Source organism: Canis aureus, chromosome 5, assembly GCF_053574225.1.
Source record: "Canis aureus isolate CA01 chromosome 5, VMU_Caureus_v.1.0, whole genome shotgun sequence".
Classification (NCBI taxonomy): domain Eukaryota; kingdom Metazoa; phylum Chordata; class Mammalia; order Carnivora; family Canidae; genus Canis; species Canis aureus.
Window position 1 is genome coordinate 7,434,838 of NC_135615.1, and position 27,653 is coordinate 7,462,490.

The 27,653-nt window shown below is 34.5% G+C and overlaps 1 protein-coding gene across 1 annotated transcript in view; it reads right to left on the reverse strand.

The window, feature by feature from the left end:
- Nucleotides 1–27,653, reverse strand: part of GPR158 (G protein-coupled receptor 158) — a 408,845-nt gene that overhangs the window by 134,003 nt on the left and 247,189 nt on the right. Inside the window, exon 5 of the mRNA XM_077896758.1 lies at nucleotides 5,975–6,043. Coding sequence (XP_077752884.1) covers nucleotides 5,975–6,043 — 69 coding nt within the window. The remainder of the gene's footprint in view (nucleotides 1–5,974; nucleotides 6,044–27,653) is intronic.

Genomic DNA, 27,653 nt, shown 5'->3' on the forward strand with positions numbered 1-27,653 from the left:
GGAGTTTTACATTAGGTCTTAGAGCCAAACCTTAAGCTATTTTAAATTGATTCCCTGTTTTATCCTCTTGTCTTTTATTTCCTTGGAGACCTAATGAGGAAAGGTGCTTGATCAAGGGGGTAGAACTTAGGCATCCCTGATTACCCTATCTAATGCTATCTCAATCACACATTCATCCCTCTATCACAAGTCCCTATCATCTAGACACTACTCTGTCATAGAATGAAAGCAGTGTGAGACCAGGAGTCAAGAGACTAGATTCTAATCTTGGCTTTCTCACTACTTAGCTGAGAAAAGTTGGATAAATTAGAGTTTCTCTCGACTTTCGTTTCATTTGTAAAATAGAGGTTAAATAAAGACTAAGTTGTGTCTGACGTTCCTTCCAGTTCTAATATTTTCCAGTTCTGTATTATAGGGCCTGGGATGGAGTAGGGAAAGAACATGAAAATTAATATTTATTTATACATGTGTGGTATCCTTTACAGAAAGGCACTGCAGTCAACCAAATAGCTAATCAAGGTTAGAGGGGAAAAATTCACCTTATTAGCTGAAACTGGTAATTTAGTCAAGTCAAAAACAAACTTCTGGACTCCATATCACTTGAAATGCTTTACTAACCCATAAAATATCATTTTTATGAAATTTATTAGGTAAAGTATACTCAGTTGATTTTTTAAAGTTCTTTTTTTCTTCTATAAATTGTATTAAGGTTTTTAGATGATTATGAAGATTAATCATTTGTTCATAAATGTATGGACTTTAAATTGTGAGTCTCTTTTGAGAATCTGTAAGAAAATGTTTTAAATGCTTTCACTCTCTGCTATCCAATTATAACAAAGCTAAATTTAGTCAGATTTTGGTTTGTCCTCATCTGCACAATGATGATAATCTCTAATTTGGACTTTCCAATATAAGCATTGTTATGAAATCGTCTGTAGTCTAAGATTGCTTAGAAAAGGCAAAAATAACCTTAATTCTTGCAAATCTGAACAACAATATGCAGCATAGAAAGAAGAAAAGGCTCATTGCATAACAACTCAGCAGAACAGTGAATACCCAAAGGCTCCTTCCATGGAGTTACCCAGCCCTAAAAACAATTCTCCTTTATTCAAGCACACTTAAAAAACAAAATCCAGAAAACTGTAACCCATATTAAAACTTTCATAAGCGATTCTGGTATAGACCACACCAGGAACAGAGAAAGTTGGTATCTGTATTTAACAAATAAGAAAAGTATAGGTCACACTTATATCATCAAATGATTAGACTTTTTGACTATATTAGGTTTACTGAATCACCTTTATCACTTAATACAGAGATCTTCCTTGCAACATAAAGTCTTGCTAAAAGTTATAAAGTTCATTTCTGTAAAACCCAAGGAAGTCAATGAGCCCTGGTCCAATAACCAAGTTACCTCTCTTGTCAAGAATGCTTTGCACATGTACTCATGTACATATACCCACCCTATGTAGGTAGTTTTACTATCAATTTCTGATACATCATCTTCCATTCTCTCACCTAAAATAAAATTACTTTCCTTACCTGACTCAATCAATAGTGTATTTTAATCTCCTTTCTTCCCTTGTGTCTTTTTTTTTAAAATGTAATCAAGGTTTTTATTTTATTTTTTTTAATTGTTATTTATTTATGACAGTCACACACACACACAGAGAGAGAGAGAAAGAGAGAGAGAGAGAGAGAGGCAGAGACTGAAGCAGGCTCCATGCACCGGGAGCCCGATGTGGGATTCGATCCAGGGTCTCCAGGATCGCGCCCTGGGCCAAAGGTAGGCGCCAAACCGCTGCGCCACCCAGGGATCCCCTTCCCTTGTGTCTTATGCTCCATCTAAACCTTCATTAAGTAACCTGACCCTTTCTGTCTTCAGAGTATTGAACACTAACTTATTTGAAACCACAGTACACAGTATAAATTTGGGAACTATACTTTAATACCTCAAGCAGTTACAGAAAAATATATATTATAAAAGATGAAATAGCTAATTTAGCATGAAGTCAATATAATGAGGTATTGTAATGTTTCTATTGGACAGAATTTGTTTGGTAAGTCTTCTTTTCTGTTTTCTTTTTTTCCCTCTCAAGCAGAATTATTAAGCAGAAATAGTCTTTATATTCCTCTTAAATTTCCATTTCTTGGGATCCCTGGGTGGCGCAGCGGTTTAGCGCCTGCCTTTGGCCCAGGGCGCGATCCTGGAGACCCAGGATCAAATCCCACGTCAGGCTCCCGGTGCATGGAGCCTGCTTCTCCCTCTGCCTGTGTCTCTGCCTCTCTCTCTCTCACTGTGTGCCTATCATAAATAAATAAAAATTAAAAAAAAAATGCTTCATCAACTTTAAAAAAAAAATTTCCATTTCTTGCCCCCTTTTTTCTCTGTTTGATATCATCATAGGTATATCTATCAGATATTCATCAGATATCTTCCAAAATTGTATCCCAGTCAATGAAAGATTCTTGCAAAGAAAGGGTTTTTAACAACTGCTCTGCTGCACTTAGCAGCATAACATTTATTATTCTTTCAAATATTCTTGTTTTCTAGAGAACTTCATCCATTTAAGAGGCTTTAAAATTTTCTTATAGACTTTAAGCCCATGCTCACTATGTAACCACTTGATTTGAATAAATATGAACCTTAAAATTAAAAATAAAATGAAGTTTTGCTAACATCTCAAAATAACATTAATAAGTTTTTTTATTGCCTGTTAGCTCTAAGTAAAGTAGTATTATTAATAAGGATCATCATTCTTAGTCTTCCATAGCCAAGCGGATTCTTTGGAAGATACTTCAATAGGACAACAGCCATGAGTTTAGGATACAGGTCTGAATTTATCCAAGTATAACCTCATCTGTTCACTCATTGCATATTTACTGTACCTCAACTATGGTGACAGGTATGGGGCTGTGAGCAAAATAGAATGTATCATCTCCCTATTCACAAAGAACCAGAGTTAGTGCAGGAAATGACATTAAACAAATAATTGCTCTTATGAACGTACACTTATAAACTGAGATGGGAGTGTCAAGAAAGACAGTGGAATTCTGTGAGAAACTATTATAATGAATTTGACTCCAATTGGGGGTCAAGGAAAGCTCAAAAGTGATATTTAAGTAGAAATCTGAAGGATGACTAGGGCTAGCTGTTAATTAGGCAAAAGAAGTGGTGAGATGGTGTGGTGGGGAGGGCAGGAGGACTCTTCCAAATTGAAGGAAAAGCATGTGAAAATGTCCTGTGACAAGAGGTGTATTAGTTTCTTATTGCTGCTATAATATATTACCAAAAACTTAGTGGCTTAGTACAGATTTACTATCTTATAGTTTTGGAAGTCAGAAGTTCAAAATGGATCTTATAGAGCTGAAATTAAGGTGTTTTTTGGAGGCTTTCATGAGGAATCTGTTTCTTTGCCTTTTCCTGCTTCTAGAGACTGCCTTCATCCCTTGGCTTCTGGCCTCTTTCATCCACATTCAAAGCCAGTGATAGCCAGTCCAGTCTTTCTCATGATACCTTTTCTTTGGTTCTCTCTTTTCTGCTTCTCATTTTCACTTAGGACCCTTGAGCCATCTATATAATCCAGGATAATCTCATCTCAAAGTTCTTTATTTAATCACATCGGCAAAGTCCCATTTTCCATGTAAGGTAACATATTTATAGGTTCCATGGATTAGGACAGTGAACATTTGGGGAGAGCCATTATTATAGCTACCATGAGAGAGATTATGTATCATTATGAACTGAAAGAAGGTCAGAGTAGCTGGGTGCAGAAAGGGAGAAGAAAAGTGGTACTGAATGACGCTGGGGAGGTGGGCAAGGACCACACTATATGTAACATCACATACCATATCAAGGGTTTTGATCTTTATTCTAAGAACACTGGGAAGCTATCTATAGAAGTAGTCACAGATTAGATCTTCTATTTTAAAATATTCTCTGGCTACTGAATAGAAAATGTATTTTAAAACAGCAGAGGTTCAGGAAAAAGATGATGGTGACTGCAACAATAGATATTCATATGATTATTTTTTGGATTAATGAAGTCATTTGGGTCTTTTACTTCCTAACTGGGTGATTCTATAACTTTGGCTAAACATCTTTCTGGTAGTTCTATGGGAAAGATGAAATGTTATGATGCACTTGCCATTTATACAGAAACAGTCTCAGGCATGATAAGACTCTTTGTATTTTATTGCTTATATTATTAATTATTGGGTATAACTCCATGCTAGGAAATTAGACAACTTCAGTAATTTTATGATTTACTGATGATTTTATGGAAACATTAAAATGATTACAGCCAAAAAATGTTCTGTCTTAAGAAGAAATAAAATTCAAGAAGTAGAAAACCTGAATAGATATTAAGAACTCTTATAAACACTGCAAGGGGGAAGAGGATTAGAAAATGAGGCAATAGAATGGGCAGGATTTAAATCATGTTAGATCTTGGAGCTTAAGCTAAGAATTCTGGCTTTAACTATAAATAAAATTGTGAACCTTTGGAGAGTTTTGCAGGGCTCTGTAGTCTAACTTGGGCATTACAACTAGCCGATATTTTGAAAATAGACAGATCATAGGGGGGTTAATGTGGAGGGATAGAGGCCCAGGAAAGACTATGACAATAACCCAGAAAAGGCTGATTCTAGTTTAGACCAGGATGGTAGCCTGAATGAGGCGGGGGAAGTGGTTGGGTTTTTGTTATGTTTTGAGGGATTTCTGATGGATGTGAGAGAAATAAAGTTGTCAAGAATGACTCCTAAGTTTTAGCCTGAGTAACTAGAAAGACGGAGTTGTCATCAGTGGAGATAAGGAAACTGATTGGGGATGCAGGAGATCAAGTATCTCAGTTAAGAACATAGAGAATTCTGGTAGACCCTCAAATTGGAGTTGTTCAGTAAGCAATTGAATATGAGTTTAGAGTTTAGGGAAAAGGTCTGAGCTGGAGATACAAATTTGGGAGTTATTGTATATAAATAGATTTAAAGCTTTGAGCCTAGATGAGATCACCAATGGAGAATGTAGAATATGAAAAGCTCCACAAGGACTGATGCCTGAGACACTTAAGCATTAAGAAGTAGGAAAGAAGATTAAGAATCAGCAAAGATGGCTGAAATGGAGCAGCTAGTTAGGTTAGGAGGCAAACCAAAAATACCATGGTGCCATGGAAGACCTACCTTTTTCTTCTCTAACATCTACTGATCTTTCAGATCTCAGTCGAGTGATATTTTATACCCTTGACTTGGTTATACACTTGTCTCCTAAGTGTCTCCATAGCATCCTGCCTCCACAACATCTTAGTTTTTTTCAATTATATTATAATTGCCTGTAATTACTCATCTCATTCTGTAAATTGTAAGCGACTTGAAGAAATCAGTGTCTTTCACTCACAAAAAAGTTTAGCACAGTACTTGACAAACAATGACTACTAAATATAAGTTGATTGAATTGAATTACTAAGGTTAGTACATACCTTCTGGTTACAGACAGATTGCTAGTGTGATAAGAATAGTCTCTACTAGGATTATCTATGCCACTAATACCACACATATATGTATTTTGTTTACTTTTCTATGTAACCACCTGGAATTTTTCAGCACAAACTTGTTGGTGTGTCTCATGGTCTTGATTTAAGTAGAGAGGGAAGAAGGAAACCAATATTTATATGTATATGTATATGGCAAGCATACATATCAAGCATGCCTTTTTTATGTGAGCTCATTTAAGCCGTTAGTCCTCCTCACAAATTTGGGAAGAAAGTATGGTTACCTCCACTTTACTTTTTTACTTTATATGTCTATTACATGTAGATACAGGTATACAAACTTGTATATAGATATATAAAGTAATATACATATACAATTATATATATTATAATTATACACACATATATATACACACGTATATATAAAAATTACTGCCTGAGCAAAATAAAACAAAAGGCTATTTTTAAAAGACAATTATGTTACTTACAGGAAAGTATAGAAGCAGAGACCCAAAAAGAATTGTTTCCAACAGGATAAGGCCTGATGCCCTGATGCTCTAAAAAAAAAAAAAAAAAAAGAGAGAGAGAGAGAGAGAGAGAGAAAGAAGAAGTCATTGTTTATTTACATTTCTAGAAATGGAAGAACTTATGCTATCATGACAACACCTCCACTAGTAAATGAACATTGGCTAGTATTTCAAAAGTGAACTTAAAAGTGAACTTAAACATGCAAAAAGATCGACTATAAAAGTGGTAGTGTACTTCATGATACTGACAGTGGCTTCATGGAATTTTGTTCTTCAAAATTTGAATCTGTGAATAATCTTAGCAGCTGGCAACACTTTTTAGAAGATCCTTTCAATCTAAGAAGTTCACAGATACAAAATATCTTGCTTGTATTTCTGAAACATCAGCCACAAGTACATATTGAATGCTAACCCTCAACCATTTCACAAACACCTGCAAAATGGCTTCAGTGGATAAAACAGACACACACATAAGGTCTTGGCATTTCAGTAATATATATCCCACTATGTCAAAATATATCACCCACGCTCACCTAACAGAGCTCCACTATGTGGATAATATAAATCACATTAAATAACAAAGACATTTCACCTTGTGAACATGTTTAAATTATTCTTAACTGAAAATTCAAAAGAATAAGTTGATTTTTGAATAATTTCCTAATTACTTACAGTTTACTACATTTAAATATGCTTGATAATCTTAAGATATTTTGTTAGACTCAAATAGCCTTATCTTTCCTAAGCAAAATGCCTGAAATTGTGAACAAAAATTAAAAGACCAAATAATTTTGTATTCTAATAAAAATTTTGCTTCAGTGAGTTCAAGTGTCAATATCAAGTAAGTATATTAAGAATACAAACATAAAAATAGATTATTCTAGAGTACCCATGTTTTCACTAAATGCAACGTGTAATATACACAAAAATTACACATGATGCAAATATATTATCCTCACAGGAAAATAATTTGAAGTAGTACCAACTGATTTTGCAACAACAAAAAGATGCTTAAGCTGAAAACCCAAGCCACAAGAGTCCACTGCATTAAAACAAGTCAGATAAAAACAAAACAAAAAAACCTGCACACAATGTCAGATAAATGACAGAGAAAGAAAATTATAATCTCTTCAAAACACTGCTAGGACATTGTTAGAGGAATACTTTATGTAATCCCTCAAAAGAACTCGTGGCTTTCATTAATCTAAGAATTTGCAATGGAGAAATAAATTTAGTCAGTGAACAGACTTGATTATTCAAGTGGCATCTCACTATTGGTCTTTATTTTAGCTAGCAGATGCTTTTAGTGAAAAGAAAATTTCTATCAGCAAGCCTTTAGATGGGTTTTGGCTGGTAAAATTTCTAAAATGGCAAATTATATTCATACCTAATTATGAATATCAATTTTTCTAAACTTTATGAAAATATGACACTAAGAGTGAGAGTTCAAAATGTTAATACAAGACTTCTTATAAAACAATCTATGCAATATTGTTTAAAGAATCTATGCAATATTGTTTAAAGATTTATTTATTTATTTGAGAGAGAGAGAGAGAAAGAGAGAGAGAGAGCAAGCACACAAATGCATGAGCAAGAGGAGGGGCTAGAAGGAGAGGGATGAAGAGAATATTAAGCAAATCTCCACTGAGTGCAGAACCCCACACTGGGCTTGATCCCTGACCCTGAGTTCATGATCTGAGCAGAAATAAGAGTTGGACACTTAACTGACTGAGCCACCAGGCGCCTCTCTAGGCAAAATTATGAAAAAACAAACAAACAAACAAACAAACAAACAAACAAAAAACGGGATATGAAAAGAAGCTGTGAGGCTTAATGGAACAGACAGACTTTGGAGTTCTCTTCATCTCAGTTTGAATTATGAAATAATCACTGAGTAGGCCACCTTGAACTTCAATGTCTTCATCCATAAAATGGGTATTTTAATGTTTACCTGATTAAATCTGAGAGGTTTAATAAAATATGAAGTATACAAAATGGCTAATATTATGCTTGATTCTTGGCAAGTAGGTATGCATTCTTCAAAGTAAAAAACATTAAGGAGGGCACATGATGAGATGAGTATTGGGTATTATACTACATGTTGGCAAATTGAATTTAAATAAAAATAAAATCTTCAAAACAAAAACAAACTAAAAAACAGCACCAGCATAATGAATTTGAAATCCACAGACGTATATATCAGTAGCAGTCAAATTTATTTTTAATTCTTGGGATCCAAATGACCTCAGAAGAGTCAAAAGTAGGGGTAGAGAACCCAAGAGGCTTTTTGTTGTTGTTCCTTTTTTTTAGGACCAGTAGTTTCTTAGCTGCTTTACAACTATCGCTATCACATACCAGTGGTAGTGTTGCATATATTCTCAGAATAAATCACTTATTTTCTTTCATTTGGTAATGTTGAACAATCTTCTCCATTATGTTGTTCCTGACTAAGCAGAGAGGCCCATAATTTCAAATTATTAATTGGAATTCCAACAAGTGGCTCCATAACCAAATGGAAGGCCTATTTAAAATGTGCACTTTTCCAAATATCCTTGGGCTGAGTTGGCTTCATGGCCTCACAGAGTGAGTATGTATCTGGTAGGTGGGACTTCAGGGACAAAAAAGAAACCTCATGCTCCCTGAAACATTTCCCCATCATCTTATTGGTACTGGAAGTTCTCTGAACTAGAAAGAAGCTTTTTATTTTGTACTTGGTGCCAAGGATTCATACACAAGTGCTGTAAGTAAGAGGCTGACTTAGTTTCAACGTGTAGAACAGAAATCTATTCCTTGTAGTCTAAGTGATAGGATGAGGAAGGAAAGAGGAAGGATTGATAAATGAAGATGATGCAGCTACTATGGAAAACAGTATGGTGGTTCCTCAAAAAGTTAAAAATAGAACTACCCTATGATCTAGCAATTGCACTACTAGGTATTTACCAAAAAAATACAAAATTACCAATTCAAAGGGATAAACACACCTTTATGTTTACATGCATTATCTACAATAGCCAAACTTTGGAAACAGCCCAAGTGTCCATCAACTGATGAAAGGATAAAGATGTGGTATATATAACAGAATATTATTTAGCCATAAGAAAGAATGAAATCTTGCCATTTGTAATCATGTGGATGGGGCTAGAGAGTATTGCTAAGTGAAATAAGTCAGCTGGATAAAGACAAATACTATATGATTACACTCATACATAGAATATAAGAAATGAAACAAGAAAAGGGTGGGGGGAAGAGAAAGAGGCAAACCACAAAACAGACTGATAGTTACCAGAGGGGAGAGGGTGAGTGAGATGAGTAAAACAGGTAATGGGGATTAATAAGTACTCTTGTGATGAGTACACGATGATGTATGGAAGTGTTAAGTCACTATATTGTATACCTGAAACTAATATTACACTGTATGTTAACTAACTGGAATTAATATAAAAGCTTTAAAAAAAGAAAAATGAAGATGAGCAAGGGATATAATGAGCAAAATAACAGAGCCCAAGGAAGAATGAATCTCCTTCACAGTTGTACTTAAGATAGAAATCGTGGTATAGAACCCTTTTAACTAGAATTGCTGAGAAACTCTGAGAAAACCTTATTGAAAAGATATATAATATAGCATTTAGTTAAAACACATACATACAAATCAACACCATATATTTTCTAGATATATATAAATATACCAAATACATACATGGAAAATATATACCAAGCTGATAACAATGATTTTGTTTTTCTGGAGAAGTGCATAGATTTAGGGATAGATCAAAAATATTAAAAAATATTTTAACTTCTCTAGAGATGCAGTCATGCATCATGTAATATGCATTTTAATAATTAAATCAAGTAAAATTAAAGAAAAGTAACTTAAAATGTGCCAATTCAACTATTAGAAAATTCCACCACTAGGCATCATCATAATATGCCAAGAAGTCTAAATGAAGACTTTCTCAACTAATATATACTTAATAAGTTTTTATTCATTACTAACTTCATGCATAAAATTAACAAACCGTAGTTTTATGATCCTTACAGGTAATAGGGCTGGGGGAGTTATTATTGAGCCTAACTCTCTTGTTTAGAATTTATAAAGCCTAGTAAATATAATTTCAGATTTTACAATAGAGGTCTGCAGATTTTACCTCACTCCACTCCATCCCTCCTGTCCCATTTGTTAAACTTTCTGAACTCACTTATGAAGGTTTGTAACAAGTACCAAGCCTGCATGCTAAAGAAAAGAGCTAAGCCTATTATACCAATTTTATTAAATTATATCAGTCAACTTCTAAATTCCATAATCCTTGGATGCAAAATAGAGAGGCATAGGATGAAGCATACTTGCAGTTGTCACAAGATTTGCTCATGATACAGGCATGGAAGCTAAGTCACTGGAAATAATAAGGTGATGAGAATAATGCTGAAGTCTGATTTTTTGAAAAAAACAAAATGGTTTGTCATTTTTTCCTTGATTCTATAAGGACTAACTACTTCATTTATATTTTAAAAACATTTTTAGCCACTGGGGAAATCAATGTATATCTTGCTAAAACAGTGCAGCTATTCTGAATTATAGCTGATTTCTTTAGTCTCATAGCAATTAAAATTTCTATTACAAAAGGAATCTCTGAACATGAAGGTATTTTTACACAGCTGTATCTCAGAATGAATGATGAAAATATAATAAAGCAATAGAATTAGAATCTGAAAAGAATGAACTGGCATAAGTTTGGATCACAAACCAAGACTATAAATCTGTATCATTTACAAAAAGAATTAGCCATGCAAGCAGATTGACTTCTTCCATTTCTTCAGATAAATCCATGGACAGGGAGATTACAAATAAACAACTGATGTAGCAGTTATACAATAACAAATTGGAAGCAAGATGTAAAAGTGGCCTTAAAGAGAATCCTAACATTGAGAATAGGAGGACTCTATTTTTCAATAATTTTATTTACAGTTATACAAATAAATGAGAACAGATCACATTTGGTTTGATAGACTACATGCAATTACTTTGTCTTAAGAAGATCTGTGATGAAATATTGAAAAGCCATTCAGATTTAGAAAAATTTGTCAAGGGAACAATTGCCCAAAATGTGGGCAGTTAAAATTAGTACTGTTTTTTTCCAAAAAAGTATCAGCAATAAAAAAGGTACAAAGAAAGCAGAAGAATATGTTTAGGATAGAGATTGCTAAAGTGAAATAAAAACAATTCAGAGAGTTATATATTTTGTTTTTAATTTTTATCTAAGTATAATTAGCATGCAGCATTATACTAGTTTCATGTATATGATACAATGATTCAACACTTCTATACATTACTAAGTGTTCTCATCATGATAAATGTATTCTTAATCCCCCTCACCTATATCACTAACCACCCCCCACCTCCTTTTTGGGTCCAATAGTTCTCTATATTTAAGAGTCTGGTTTATTGTCTTTCTCCTTTTTCTTTTTTGTTTCTTAAATTCCACATATCAATGAAATCATAGAGTATGTGTCTTTCACTGTTTTTACTTTGCATTTAACCCTCTAGATCCATCCATGTTGCTGGAAATGGAAAGAATTCATTCTTTTTGTCTGAGTAATATTCCATTGTGTTTATGTATAGCTTCTTATCCCTTCATCTTTCAAGGGACATTTGGGTTGCTTCTGTATCTTGGCTATTTTATATAGTACTGCAAGAAACACAGGGGTGATATACATTTTCAAATACATGTTTTCATTTTCTTTGGGTAAATACTCAGTAGTGGAATTACTGGATCATATGATAATCCTGTTTTTAATTGAGGAACTCCCATACTGTTTTCCACAGTGGCTGCACCAATTTACATTCTACCAACAGTGCACAAGGGTTCCTTTTTCTCTACATCTTCACCAACATCTGTCATTTCTTGCGTTTTTTTTTTTTTTTTTTTTTTTTAGTTTAGCCATCCTGAAAGGTGTAAGGTAATATCTCATTGTGCTTTTCATTTGCATTTCCCAGATATTGAGTGATGTTGAGCATCTTTTCATGTGTCTGTTTGGGACAACTGTATGTCTTCTTTGGAAAAATTCTGTTCAGGTCCTTGTTCATTTTTTATTGGATTATTTAATTTTTGGTGTTGAGTTGTATAAATTCTTTATATATTTAGGATATTAACCCATTATCAGATTATTATTATTTTTTTTATGATAGTCACACAGAGAGAGAGAGAGAGGCAGAGACACAGGCAGAGGGAGAAGCAGGCTCCATGCACCGGGAGCCCGACGTGGGAATCGATCTCGAGTCTCCAGGATCGCGCCCTGGGCCAAAGGCAGGCACTAAACTGCTGCGCCACCCAGGGATCCCCCCATTATCAGATTATTATTTGCAAGTATCTTCTCCCATTTGGTAGGTTGTCTTTTTGTTTTGTTGATTGTTTCCTTCAGTGTATAAAATCTTTTTATTTGGTATCCCAGTAGCTTAATTTTGCTTTTGTTTCCCTTGCCAAAGAAGACATTTAGAGGAAAATGTTAAAGAGATTAGTGCCTATGCTTTCTTCTACCAATTTTATGCTTTCAGGTCTCAGATTTAGATCTATCATCCATTTCGAGTTTATTTTTGGATATGGTGTAAGAAAGTCGTTCAGTTTCATTCTTAGTTTCCCAACATTTGTTGAGGAGACTGCATTTTTCTCATTGTATATACTTGCCCACTTTGTCATAGTGTCACAAAAATGTGGGTTTATTTCTGGTCTCTATTCTGTTCCATTGATCTGTGTGTCTTTTTTTTTTTTTTGCCTGTATCATACTGTTTTGATAACTATAGCTGTGTAGTGTGTCTTGAAATTTGGGACTGTGGTACCGGTTTTGTTCTTTCTCAAGTTTGCTTTGGATATTTGGGGTGTTCTGTGGTTCCACACAAATTTAGGATTATTTGTTCCAGTTCTGTGCAAAATACTGTTGGTATTTTGGCAGAGATTGCATTGAATTTGAAGATTGCTTTGGACAGTATGGACATTATAACAATATTGATTCTCCTAAACCATGAGCTTGGGATATCTTTCCATTTGTATATGTCATTTTCAATTTCTTTCATCAGTGTTTTATAGTTTTTAAAGTACAGGTCTTTCATCTCCTTAGTTAATTCCTAATTATTTTATTATTTTTGGAGTAATTGTAATGGGATTGTCTTAATTTCTCCTTCTGCTACTTCATTATTAGTGTATAGAAATGCAACAGATTTCTGTATATTCATCATGCATCTTGTGATTTTACTGAATTCACTTATCAGTTCTAGTATTTTTTGGTGGAACTTTTGAAGTTTTCTCTATATAGTATCATGTCACCTGCAAATAGTGAAAGTTTTACTTCTTCCTTACAAATTGGGATGTCTGATGTCTTTTATTTCTTTTTGTTGTGTGAATGCTGTGGCTAGGACTTCTAGTACTATGTTGAATAAAAGTGGTAAGAATAGACAGCCTTGTCTTTCTCTGTTATCACTACTTTTGCCATTTTAATTGTTATGTGTCTTGGTGTGGACCTCCTTGGATTGGTACTGTTGGGGGCTCTCTGTGCCTCCTATATAAGAATGTCTGTTTCCCTCCCCAGATGATACAAGTTTTCAGGTATTATTTCTTCAAATAAAATTTTGCCCCCTCTTCTCTCTCTTTGCCTTCTGTGATCCCTATAATGTGAATATTATTTTGTTAGATGTGTCACTGAGTTCTTTTACCTTTTCTAATTTTTTATTATTCTTTTCTGTTTTTGCTGTTTAGCTTGGTTGCTTTCCATTACTCTTTCAGCTTGCTGATCCATTCTTCTGCTTCCTCTAGTTTACTACATATTCCCTCTAGTGCATTTTTAATTTCAGTTAATGAGTTCTTCATCTCTGATTGGTTCTTTCTATATTTTCTTCTTTTTGTTGAATGTCTCACTGAGATCTTCACTCTTTTCTCAAACCCAGTAAGTATCTTTATCACTGGTACTTTGAATTTTCTATCAGTTATATTGCTTATCCCCATTTTTAAAGTTCTTTTGCTGTGATTTTGTCCTGTTCTTTCATATGGGATATATTCCTCTGACTCCTCACTTTGTCTAACCCTCTGTGCTTGTTTCTGTGTATTAGCAAAGTCAGCTACTTCTCCTGATCTTATGAAGAAGATATTCCATGGTGCTTTGTAGCATATTGTCCCCTGTTCACCAGAACCTGGCATTTCAGGAGTGTATCCTAAGTGTGTTACATGAACCCTACTGTTGTGGTTGAGCCATGTTTGCCTTCAGTCTTGTCATTTACAATGGCACTCTGACTACTTTGGTAAGAGTTTGGTCCCTGTGCTGTTAAGTGGACAGTTTGTGGCCATCTTGGGCTTATAGTTGAGTCAGACCAGATGCCCGCCCTCAATCCAGTATTGGGGTCACAGGGAACTGTAGGATGTTCTTTCTGCATGTCTTCTGAGACACTTTTACTGGTAGGCAGGGCCAGCAATCAGATCATTTGTCTGCCCCCAGCCCATTGCTGGTATGTGGTTATCTCCCACAGGGCAAAAGTCCCTTGGGAGTAATGCTGGTCACTGTCAGGGCTGCTTGGAGGGACCCCTACACAGTGGCATGGGTTGGATGTGGGAAGTCCACATTAGGATACGGGAGCAAGGCATACTGTGTTAACAAGCTAAGTGGTGAGTGTTCTTACTGGTTTCTGCAGGTATCCTGTATCTAGACTGGGCAGGGGGAAGAGAAATGGCCCCTACTAGTTTTTTTTTTTTTCTTCTTGGAGAAGTCTCCTAAAGATCCCTGCCCTTCCCATGCATGGTCTAAAACTAATAAATAAATCTTCTTCCTATATACCTCAGGTACTTTCAAAATGTTCCTTCTATGCTGTATTTTATTTATTTATTCATGACACACACACACACACACACACACACAGAGGGAGAGAGAGAGAGAGAGGCAGAGACACAAGGCAGAGGGAGAAGCAGGCCCCATGCAGGGAGCCTGATGTGGGACTGGATCCCGGGTCCCCAGGATCACGCTCTGAGCTGAAGGTGGAGCTAAGCCGCTGAGCCACCCAGGCTGCCCTGTTATGCTGGCTCTAATGGTGTGGTCTTGATTTCCTATTGCCCTCCAGCTCTCTCAGCTGATTTTTAAAGTTCCTGGTGTTAAATCCCACTGACTGTAAAAACTTGTGAAGTTAAGCCATTCTGGTTCTTAAGGCCAGATGTTTTAGGGACCTATTTTCCCAGTGTAGGCCCCCCATATCTGGGGTGTCTGGTGTAGGGTATGTTCCTCTCCCTTTTCCATTCTTCTGGTGTCCCCCATTGTGGGGACACAGTCTCTTGAGTCAGTTTGGTTTTTGACTGATACCTTCCTACCATTTTCAATATGGCCTCCTCCCTACAATTAACTGTGGATAGTCTATTTTGCAAGTGCTCAGTTAATTTTCTGGGTTAGTTCCACTAATGTGTTATCCACTAATGTCCATGGGATGAAGTGAGCTTAGGATCCTCTTATACTGCCATCTTCTCAAATGGTGCCACAGAGTTTTAAATTCATGTAATAAAATACATGAGCTTTATATCCAGATTGTTTGGAATCTCATCATTGCCAGCTTCTTAGCTGTGTCCTCTTGGGCAAATTCCTGAACCTTCTGAGTTTCTTCATTTATAAAATGGGTGCAATGATGCTCTTCCTTGCAATTCTGTTGTAAAAACTGGCAATAATGCTGCCCAGGATGGAGCAGGCACTCTGTCAATGGCAGTTCATCATCAGTCTTTCATGGAGAGATAAAATGAAGTCAAAAGTGTACCTACACTCACTCAGCTGATGAGTGACAGAATAAGGCCCCATCATCTACCACTGTTGATTCCCAAGTGAGTGTGATTTCTTCTGTACATCCAGTCTGACCCTCAGCCATTTTCTTATCCAAAGGAACGGAATTACATGTAATATAAAAATAAAAACATGTAGCACTACTAGAGCACTTTAAAATAAATTACAAGTAAGGATTTTGATTTAAATGTTATTTAAAAAGTTACTATTCAATTTAAAATCCTTGATATTTAATGCAAAACATCAAAGGAAATACATTGCCTTAACTAGGAATTCTGTCTAATTTCTAAAAGTTCATTTTTCACATGATTTGATAATTTGTAATTGAACTGTTTAAGACTTTTTGGAAAAATTAATTTATCCAAAGATAAAGTCCAGAGTAATATATACATAGTTTCATATTCTTTAAAACAGCATAGCACACTAAATTTAAAAATCAATGATATTTTTATACTTGTGATTTTAGAAATAACAAGTCATTCATTATTAATTATGATTCACCATTTACTGTGGCACAGAAACATCAAATAGTTGCTTTTGCAGGATTTACATGAAATATTTGCCCATTTGCTTAACTTTGTTTCAGACAATGTGAACACAGACAGGTGTATTCCCCCTCTTACCCCTGAAATAGCTCATCTTTCAGAAGTCAGCACCTGATATCATGTCTCAAAGTTGCTGACTATGACAGCAAGTACAGAAATGCAGAAAAACAGATACAGGAAAGGGAACATTTTGGATAAACTTTACTCAGCTAAGCTCATCCCTCATGCTTATGTCCTAAACAACTTAATACCCAAACTCTTCCTATCAGACTTCTTTCCACTCTCAGCACCTCTCCTCTGCTGAGATGCCACTAGATTGCATTCCTAAAATGTAGATAATCATGTCCTTATTTGTCCTCATTATTCCCATAGTTCCTTACAAAAAATAGCTTTTACTTCTCTGTAATCTATTTGCAAATTTCAGTTCTCTTTTTCTTTCAATACTAATAAGCAGAGCAAAACATATTTCATATAATGGAGATAAATTCTCTAAGTGTCAAAAAAGCATACACAAATGAAGTACACAAACTAAGGAATATTACCTTCAGAAGTGTTATTGTACATCCTCAAATAAAATTATCAAAATTATCGAAACAAAGTATGCCATTTGCTTAGATTTCTATTCTTGATTAAAAGCTATTGAGATTGATATATTTTCAATTAATATTTCAATAAATATTTCAGTTGATTTGATTTTCAATAAAAACTTATTAATTGAAAGAACAACAAATTCCTCCTCATGAAGAACCTAATGGAATGATAATAAAATATAAAATATTAAGTATTTTTAAAGATATTAATAAGATGAAGCACTTTGCTTCCTTGAATAATCAATCCCTGTTACGGAGATGAACTCAAATATCATTTAGTTTGACATCAATCATTTTTTTAAACACAAATGTACTTTATACTTGTAGAAATTCAAGAAACGTCACAAATCATTGCTCAGTTTCACCTAATTGCTAAGTAGCAACAGATCTCAGCAACCCTTCCTCATCATTTGAACACTGTCTAATATCAGATTTTTTTTCTTTTTCAATGATTAATATGTTGAAAACTGTGATCTGCAAGGTAACTAAAATACTACTGTTCACCCATGGGGGCGCTTGGATGGCTCAGTCAGTAGAGTGGGCAACTCTTGATTTTGGCTCAGGTCACGATCTTGGGGTCCTGGGATGGAGCCCTGCATCAAGCTCTGTGCTGAGTAGGGAGTCTGCTTGAGGATTAATTCTCTCTCTCTCTCTCTTTTTCCCTCTATCCCTCCTCCAACTCATGTTCTCTCTCTCTCTCTCTTAAATAGATGGCTAAATCTTTAAACAAAAAAAACAAAATACTATTATTGTTCACATATAGGAACAGAACCCATCAAATGATAGCCAGACATCAGCATCTCTTTGTCTCCTTGTTCAAGAAAAAAAACGTGGGAACAGGAACAGAATTTCTCAGAACTGTTAAATTTGTCTTTGACACACTGTCTCTATAGCATGTTAGACAAAGTGTAAAACAAGAAGACATTTCATACTTTGATATTTGAAAATAGTCTAAACATGCTAAGACTTGTTTATGTTCCTTATACTCACATTAACACAAAAGTTTCAATTCTGAGAAGATACTTACAAATATACAGAGAAATATGAGTATTTCAGTGAATAAATCAATAGATGATTTAATGAGCTATATGATATGCTCCTTATTTTGCTAGGTTTAGCAGTTCAAAAATTTAAGATAGCAGCATTATATCTGACAGGCAAAAAGCAACGACAGATTACAAAGTATAGTGGGAAAACAACTGCTACTTAGATGTAAGGATAATGGAGACAGGAATTCAAAACTCAACCTCTACAATATATTATATGGAGTAAATTGGATTTTTTATTTTCTCCAAATTTGTGAGCATTAAGAAGAATAAAAAAATGTGCATTATGGAATTTAGTCCACATGTAGTGCATCATTCCTAAACTTGTTTGCCTGATGACAAAGTGATAAAAAAAAGAAGGATATATTGATTAACTAATCCTGCTTACATTTATACTGTCCACTCTAACCATTTGTTTCACTAATTCTGCTGTCTCAGTTAGTCTTAATGTTTATTAACAAATCATAACATGTTTCCCATTAGACAATTTTCTTGGTATTTTGGAATTTTACATCTTATATTATAAACATGGTTCTGAGAAGATTTTCAAGTGATAAATTCATAAGTTTTAATTAGATAATAAATGCTAACCCTTCCAAACAGAATTCAAAAAGGTCACAATAACTGTGGGATGTTTTAATTAGTCTTTCTCTCTGTTTGGATCCTGCTTAGTTGCTCTTTGCTCTAAAATATATTTAAAAGTGCATTAGGATTAGGCTATCAACTCTAAAAGACACAAGAGAGATAATTAAGTATATTTAGAAATTTGACAGTAGAGAATTATTGAAAAGGTAAAATAATGTTATAAGAAAAGGAGAAAAAAGTTTTACAATGTCATAAATTCTTAAAAAACAGTTGTGTTTAATCTCTTCAAAAACTGAACTATTATTAAGGCAGTTTCCTAGAAATAATCAAATTTTGGAGTTTTTAAAACTAATGATCCCAAGTCTTTATCTTCAGCCTATACCTCTTTCTGGAACTCTACACCCATATTTTTACTTTCCTATAAGAACGTTCTACCTGAATGACCAAGAGGCACCTAAAACTCAAGAATTCAAAAATTAAAATTTTCCAGTGATTAATGGTAATCGATACTATTTTGTAATCAAACAATCTCTGAAATATACATCTATACATCTATACATCCATAGGCTAGAAATAAATGAAGTGGGTTTTATGACATACTTATGGCTTTACTTTGGTATTTTCCAGAACTCCCCAAATTTCGTTGACTGTCTTGCTAAATAACAAATAAGTAACCAAATAAATGAATAAACTGAGAAGCACCATGCATGCTGATCCATCCATATTCAAGTGGAGAGGAAATTCTTCACTTTTAACTTACAGGTGCTTCTATGATTTAGAGAATAAATTAAACAATCAAAATCTTAATAAAAGGAGGGAAAAGAAAAGGAAGAGAAGGAAGAGAGGAAGGAAGTAGAAGAAACCATCTGTTTATGTTAGGTTTAGCAAATTCGGGGTTCCTGGTTTCACAGGGATTAAATGGGGAGGCAGATGGGTGGGTGGAGGCAGAACTAGATTGAAGCATATATGAAGTCACTGTATCTGAGTTTTCTCACAGATGCCTTCTGCTGTCTTTATTGTACTCTCTTGCCCTTAGGCCTCCCACCTCAGGCAGCCAGTACTTGCAGGGTATCCTCTCATCCAGGCCTGCCCTCTTCAAGTAAGGCACATATTTCAAAGTAATTCCCTTATCTCTCTTGATCTCCAACTTCTAATTTCTTCCATGCTTAAACTTACTTGCTAGTTGTAAACAAAAGGGATATGATAAATGGCAATAAGAATGTTGGTGACTAATAATTTAATGTTTCCTCCTCCCGGTAGGACTTGGAAGATAAAATAGATAGTGAATACTTAAAACCTAAAAGCAGAGATCATGAATTTTCAAAGTTAAGAGAGCAAAGTTATTAACACAGTGGGCTTTCTGGTGTCCCCAAAGAGTCTACGACTTTTTCCACTAAGATTCCTCTTTTCCTCTAATTTTGTTTCTTTTATGGAAGCAAACCACTCAGAGGATGGAGAGATTCCTTTTAGAAATGAAGATTTCTTTTGTTGAAGACTTTTCTTTTAAGAAGCAATTCATATTTCAAAAAAGCCTTTATTTCCAGTTATGAATTTAAATCCATCACGAATAAGTCTATCTAACTACAATTACCACAAATCTGTGCCTGAGTTAACCCCAAGGCCTCTGTTAAGTGCAGGCTAAAGGAGTAGGTTTATTTCCCTTTATTCATTCTTTCTTTGAAGAAGAATTTTGTATAATATGGAAGGTGCCTTTAAAATACAGCTTTTGTTATGTGGTAGGATCTGGACATGCTGCGTAGGTATTGACTCCAAGGTCTAGGACAGCAGCTTTCTTCCACCCCCATGAACACATTCCATTTACTATAGTTTTCTCTTTGTTTCTTTTTTTAGCTACACTTTTAAGCCCATGAAAGAGATATAAATGCATAAATTCTGAGGAAAAGGAGAATAAATCCAGAACCACTGTATCTGGAAAACAGGGATCTAAAAGTATATTTAGCATTACTAGTTTGCTCATTTGATGACATTTTTCCCAGTGGAAGACATCCTTTGATTTTAATAAAATGCTGATAATAAAAGTGGTCATAATGACCACAATAACAATAATGACAACAGAATTTTTGTACCAGCTGTTATCCTAGGCACTTTATGTTAATTAACCCACACAAAAACAGTTAACCCTCACCACAAACAGTAGGTTCTGTTACGATCCCCATTTTGTAAATTAGGACCCTGAGATTTAGAGAGGTTAAAAAACTTCCCCCAGGAAATTTACAGAACTGATATTACATGGTCTTAGCACTCAACTTTGCCCCTATCACTTTCAGAATCCAACTCTGTAAAGCTGTCATTAAAATAACATCTGGATGGAGGCTCCTGAAGCAACCTTCCCTCACCTCACACTAAAATATAAAGACACATGTGAAATAGCAAATCACAACCCTGCTGTGAACAGAGAATTCAAAGCAGAAATACAAGGAGAAATAAAAATGTGAAAAAGTACTCATCCTCACAAGTAATCAGGAAATGTAAATAAAAATTATATTATTTCATTTTGAACCCACTGGGTTGGAAAAGTCAAAAAGACTGATAATATAAATCACTGATTAGAAAGCTAGAAAATGGGCACTTCCATAATGATAGAAATACAAACTGATGAAGCCTTTGAGTAAGCAGTGTTGAAGAGTCTATCAAAAATTTTAAGTGTCTGTACTTGATTTTTCCAGCAACTTCACCTCCAGGGAATTTATTCCTGATAACTATTTGGATGTTTTCACAAAAATATATGCACAAGAATGTTTACCAAAGCACTATTGGTAAAATACTTGGTGAAAAAGTTGGAACATGGAACGGTTGGAATATCCTTCAATAGAAGAGAATGTAAACCATGATTCATCCATATGAAAGTTGCCATTATGCAACTATTTAAAAAATGAAAAAGGTATGTACAAGCAGGGCAAGGGCTCTGATAGAAATAATATTGAAATTTAAAAAAAAACTTTATTAGCAAAAGCATGGTATGCATGTACACGCATGTATCAAATCCTTGATGGTCAAAAAAACAAAAACAAAAACCCTTAATGGTCTGTCTGTATCTTCTGGAAGAAAATAGAAGTGGGAGGGAACAGGGGGCTTTTCACTTACTGCTTTATATTATTCACTATGTGTTAATTTTTTATAACAGCAACAATGTCACTTATTATCCAGGAAATAGTCAACTAAAAATCCTAAGTGCTAACCAAGGAAGGGGAAAAGACGAAAGGGAGAGATGTGGAAGGAGATAGGCAGATATTCAGAGTACTTAAACAAAACAATGAAATAAAGTTAAATTAGAGTTTATTTACAAGAGACTTAACTACAATCCTCAAGAGGAGAGGTATTCAAACATCCTCTCCAGGATCTAGCACATAATAAGCATTTATATATATGGAGAAAGGAAGTAAGATAAATGAAGGTTTGGGATGATGGAAAAAGTAAAGTTCAAAGAAAAAAGGGATAAATAAAAATTTACCATGTAAAAGCAAAAAAAATAAATAATTATAATGCCAGTATCTGTTGTAATGAAATGTATGGTAGCATGTAAAAGGAAAAAAGGATATTTAATATCAGTCAATGTTATCATTTTGTGGAAGCTACAGTAGTCAAGAACCTGAACACACTGAGGGTGCTGTACCACCCAGCATCCTCCTCAGCCTCATCTGCAGTCAGCTCCCCATTTGCTGACTATGCTTCAGCCAACCTGGCTACTTTTCAGTTCTACAAATGCAGCTGCTCCCCCACCTTACGTTTGATAGAGCTCATTCTGTTCCTTCACCTTCGCCTATTTCCACTTTCCTCTCTAAGTCACTTGAATTCATTCCTTAGGTCTTAATTTCACTTAATTTCACCAACTTTTCATACAATAAAATTTTTTGTTTGTTTGTTTAGTGCTTTCTCTGTATCAGATAAGGAGTTTCAAAGACTTTTCTGAACTACCCAAACTGGGTAAAGTTTCCTGTGTTTTATGACCATTACACACAGTACGTCCATGAGTGGCACTCTTAACACAACTGAAATTAATGTTGAAAGCAACATTAATAAGGATTACTTCCCAACAAAAAATATCTACCATAAATAAACTGCCAAGTCTTAGTGGTGAGGCAGGCACTGTTCCTGAAACTAGGCACAAAATAAGGATACCTGATATTAACATTGGGATTTCACATTTTTTCTAGAATTCCTATTAAATACAATGAGATGAGAAAAAGAAGTAAGGGCTACAAAGACTAGAAATGATACATTACGATCTTGTAGGAAGTTGTCCTAAAGAAATAATACACATGATGTAGTTATAAGAATGTTTAATTCACAGTATTCATATTGAGAGAAAATTAGGAATAATCCATATCCCAAGAGACAAACAGTAAAATAAATTATGATATACTCTATGTAATAAAATGTCATAAAATTCAAGGTTTTAGGATACATATAACAAAAGACTATATGATTATAATTTTATATATAGAAATATTTTCTATTAAATATTAAATGTTTTAAAATCAAATTGTGGACTTATAGGTGATTTTTAACTTAAAATTTTCAGCATTTTTCAAATCGTAAAATACACTTGTATTGCTTTTACAATATGGAACATTTTTAGCATTCTAATTTTACAAAAGGATTGAAAGGATTAAAGTCATAAAGATATACCTTCTAAAACTGTTAAAATTAAAGAGACTGACAATACCAAATGTAGAGAAGATTTAGAGCAAGTGGAATTTCTGTATGTTGATAATGGGAATATAAAGTGGGAATTTAAAACTGTACAACTACTTTGGAAAGTGGTTTGGCAGCCTCTTATAAAGTTAAAAATACATCTGCTCTGTGATCAAGCAGTTCTGCTCATAGACATTTATCTAAAAGAAAGAAAAACATTTGATCACAAAAAGACTTGACAAGAATATTCACAGCAACTTTATTTATAATAATCAAAAAGCAGAACAACCCAAATATCCACCCAATAGGAAAATGGATAAAAAATTATATAAAACTCGACCATGAAATACCACTTAGTAAGGAGAAGGGCCAATCCACATGATAAAGATAAATCTCAAAAATTACATATGCTAAAGAAGCCAGACCCAATAGAGAACATATTGCATAATCTTATTCATATAAAGTTCTAGAACAGGTACAGCTGATCTATGATAATAGAAATCTGAACAGTGGTCATCTCTGGTTGGCTGGGGGAGAAAGGCATGGGGATTGACTGAGAAAGGGCACGAGAGAACTTTCTGGAGTGAATGGAAATTTCTACATCTTTACAGAGGTGTGAATTACATGGGTGCAAGCATTTGTTAAACTCACTGCACTATACAACTGAGATCAATCCATTTCACTCCATGAAATACACTTTCACAAAAAATAAAAACAAAGGAACTAAAACTTGCATGAAGATGGTTAAAGATAAAAATCAAGAGTTTTTATTATTCCTCAAATCTCATGAAGACTTCCCATAGGAATTGTAAGACTTCCCTTAGAGAGGGTTTGCAAGACTTCTCATAGGAGGGGTAAAGTAGCAAACAAACTTAGACTCAATAATTTTCTGGTATTTTTACCATTTGTACCTTCAATATGTATATTCTATTAGCTTACATTTAAGCACATAACATTTCCAAACTTCTTACTTTACTTCTATCTGATCATCTTTCAAAGATGGAAGAAAGCCCTACAAAAAAGGGTGCAAGAAATTGACAAAAAGAAGCTCATAGTTTACCCACACTCTATCAAACACTAGGAACATTCGCATAGAGTAGTAATTAAATATACAAGCTCTGCAGATTTTATGACCCGAGTTTTGCATAATGGTTCTGCCATTTACTGGCTCTGTGTCTTTGAGCAAATTTTATTATATAATTATTAATTTTAGTTTATTTTAAAAACCATCAAAATTCAAATTAAATACAATTTTTTGAGAATAAACTACTTATAGTCAAATGTACCCTAACTATATAAAACATATATATGCCTGCTTCTTTCTCGGTGCACATAAAAATTGTTTTGAAAAATAGTCTCTAGAAATCTATTGTCAGATTCTGATTCTGTTCTCCTTAGATATAAACAATTTTACCTTTCAATGAGTTCTTAAATTTAGTTCTGGTATGAGTAAATTTTTGCTAATATGTTACAATTGTGTTTAATTTGCAATAACATTTTTATGACCTTTCGGCTGGTTAGTCACTCTTTTATCTGGCCTCAGATGATACCTTTTTCCAAAGGGCATCATAAAAATAATAAAGCAACAAAATACTCATTTACTCTTCTTAAAACTGACAGAAAATTTTGTTGGATTATCTTCCCTATCTTATCTACAAATTAAAAATATCACTACAAATATAAAAAAGTTGCTGATTTTGTCCTATGGCTAACATAGAAAAGACATTCTATCCATTTGCTGGTAACATTCAGATCAATTCATATCAGAATCTCTTTACAGTACCTAGTTGTTTACAACTAGCTTTGGCAGACATAATTTTTTGGTAATCCAATGTAACAAGAAAATAGGCTAGAATACACACAATATTGTATTACAATGATCAAACCTGCTAAAGAACTGGAACTTAATTATTCTAACCACTAAAAAGAAATGATAATGTAATGTGAATAGAGGTGCTAATTACCTCTACAATGGCAATCATTTTACAATATATAAATACATCAAATTAATATGCTGTACATCTTAAATTTACATAATATTGTATGTCAAATATAGTTCAATAAAAATCAGCTGGAACTTGATTTGGGCATGTCAATTATAAAATAATTAAAGACAATGTTTGGGTTGACATAATTAAAATGGCCATAATCACATGTCTGGTCATTAACATGAATGCCAGATAAAATACAAAAAGTTCTGAAACTGTAGATACATATGGAAATCCATGGATAAAGTATGCTCCGAAGTGAATACAATTAAGATAGTATTAAGGTAGTCATTAAAAAGGAATGGGTCCATTAGTGCTAAATCAGTTAAAAAACTATCTACACCATACCCAAACTCCCTTATTTTTTAATCACTACTTTTGGAAGGCAAGAACTCTCTTACCATATGCCTATGGTCGGAAAGCACATATCTGGAAGGCTGTTCTTGAAGACTTGCAAAATTTACAAAGATTTTGTGACTTCCTGACTCACAGAGAGCTGTAAATAGAACTTATTTTAAGGCATTTCAACACTAGTTCTCCTGATACCAGCAGAATAAATAAATCAGTGTAAATGGACATGAAAGTAATTTGATTACTTTCTGTTCCCGAATCTTAAAATGCAAATCCTTCAGGTGATTCAAGTTTTGGATACAAACTTAGAACAAGCATTTTCTTTTCTAAGCCCTTCCTAGGTAATACACAATAGCAACCTGCCTCTCTTCATACCCTTTCTCTGGGGTACAACCTTCATTCCCATAGCATCAGTTATCACCTCATCATGGTATCTCAAATCTATCCCTAGTTCTACTCTCTCTTCTAAGCATCAGTCCTCGCTATTCCACTAGAGGTTCATGGATGAATTACTCTCAGCATATCCCAAACCAAACACCCTTTGTCCACTCAAATCTGTTCCTTTGAAATCCCCTTTGTTAAGGGCTTCACAGTGCATGCCAAAATCAAATTAGAAACCAGAGAGTCACCCTAGACCCCTCTCTGTCTCATCATCACTGCCAATACTAAGTTGTTTCTACTTGCTAATTATCTGAAAAATCACTCCCTTTTTCTCACCCCTAGTGTCACTGCCTTGAATCACATTTTTCTTCATTTCTCAGGAAACTATTATAATGGATCCCTAATTGGTCTCTACACTTCCCTGTTCTCAGATTCTAGGTTACCTTCCACATTCAGCCAGGGAGATTTCTGTAAAATATAAATGTACTATGTCATTTCTCTCTTAAATCCTTGTGATGGTTTGCTATATATAAATCCAAATTCCTTATCTCAGCATTTAAATCCCTTCATGTTCTAGTCCCTTCCAACCTTTCCAGCTTGATCTCAACTACTCCATAGACCACATGCTGTGTTCCGCTGTGCTCTTTTTAATCCCAAGAACTTTGCAGATTTTGTTCTTTTACCCAGAAAATCCCTACTCATCTTTCAAAGCAGTTCAAGTATTGCCTTTTCTGGAAAGAAGTTCCTGATATTTCTATTTAGAGTCAAGTGTTACTTACATCCTCTGTATACCCCCTTTCATATACCTTTCCACTTATTATTAATGTGTTTGTCTTTTTCACCAGTTACTTAGAGCTTCTAGAAAACATCTCACAGAAGACACAGAATGCATTCCTGTAACATCTAAAAGAGGCTTTGTACTCCATCTCCAATTCAAGCTTAAACATTAGCTATACTGCAGGAACAGTTTTCCCCCAAATAGCTAATAATACCAAATTGCCACATAACTACACGAGGGATGTGTGTGATTTTTAGGATGCTTATTTAGATATAGAGGAGTTGAGCCTCCTCCTCGGGGAACATAATCCGGAACCTCAGGGAGCATAATCTAGAGATTTCAACTAGCATACCAGAAGCATATATGTCATGACTAATGTTCTCTATGACACTACCTCAAGATTGTGCTAATTTTAAATTCAGTAGTATCATAGAATTCTCAAATTTCCTTCTGAAGAAGAAAGAAAGAATAAACTTTAGAGTTGAGAACTAGTGACATTATTTCTTGCTGGTGTTTTAGTTTTTACCCCCGATTTTTTTAAGATTTTATTTATTTATTTATGAGAGAGACAAAGAGAAAGGCAGAGATATAGGCAGAGGGAGAAGCAGGCTCCCCACAGGATCATGACCTGAGCCAAAGGTAGATGCTTAACCAGGGTGCCACCCAGGCGTCCCATTTTTCCCCATTCTTTCATTCGAAACGTACACACACAGTTCCTGCTCTCATGGAATATTCAGTTTTTTTTTTAGAAAAAACATACATCACAGACTGAGGTAGAGGTAGTTGCTTTAAAGCTATAGTTCTCAGTGGGGCAGTAAATATTTGACAATGTCTGGAGACCGTTTTAAGTATCATGAATTACATCTAGTGGGTAGAGATCTGGGATGTTACTTACTGTGAACAGGACAGCTCCCACAACAAAGAA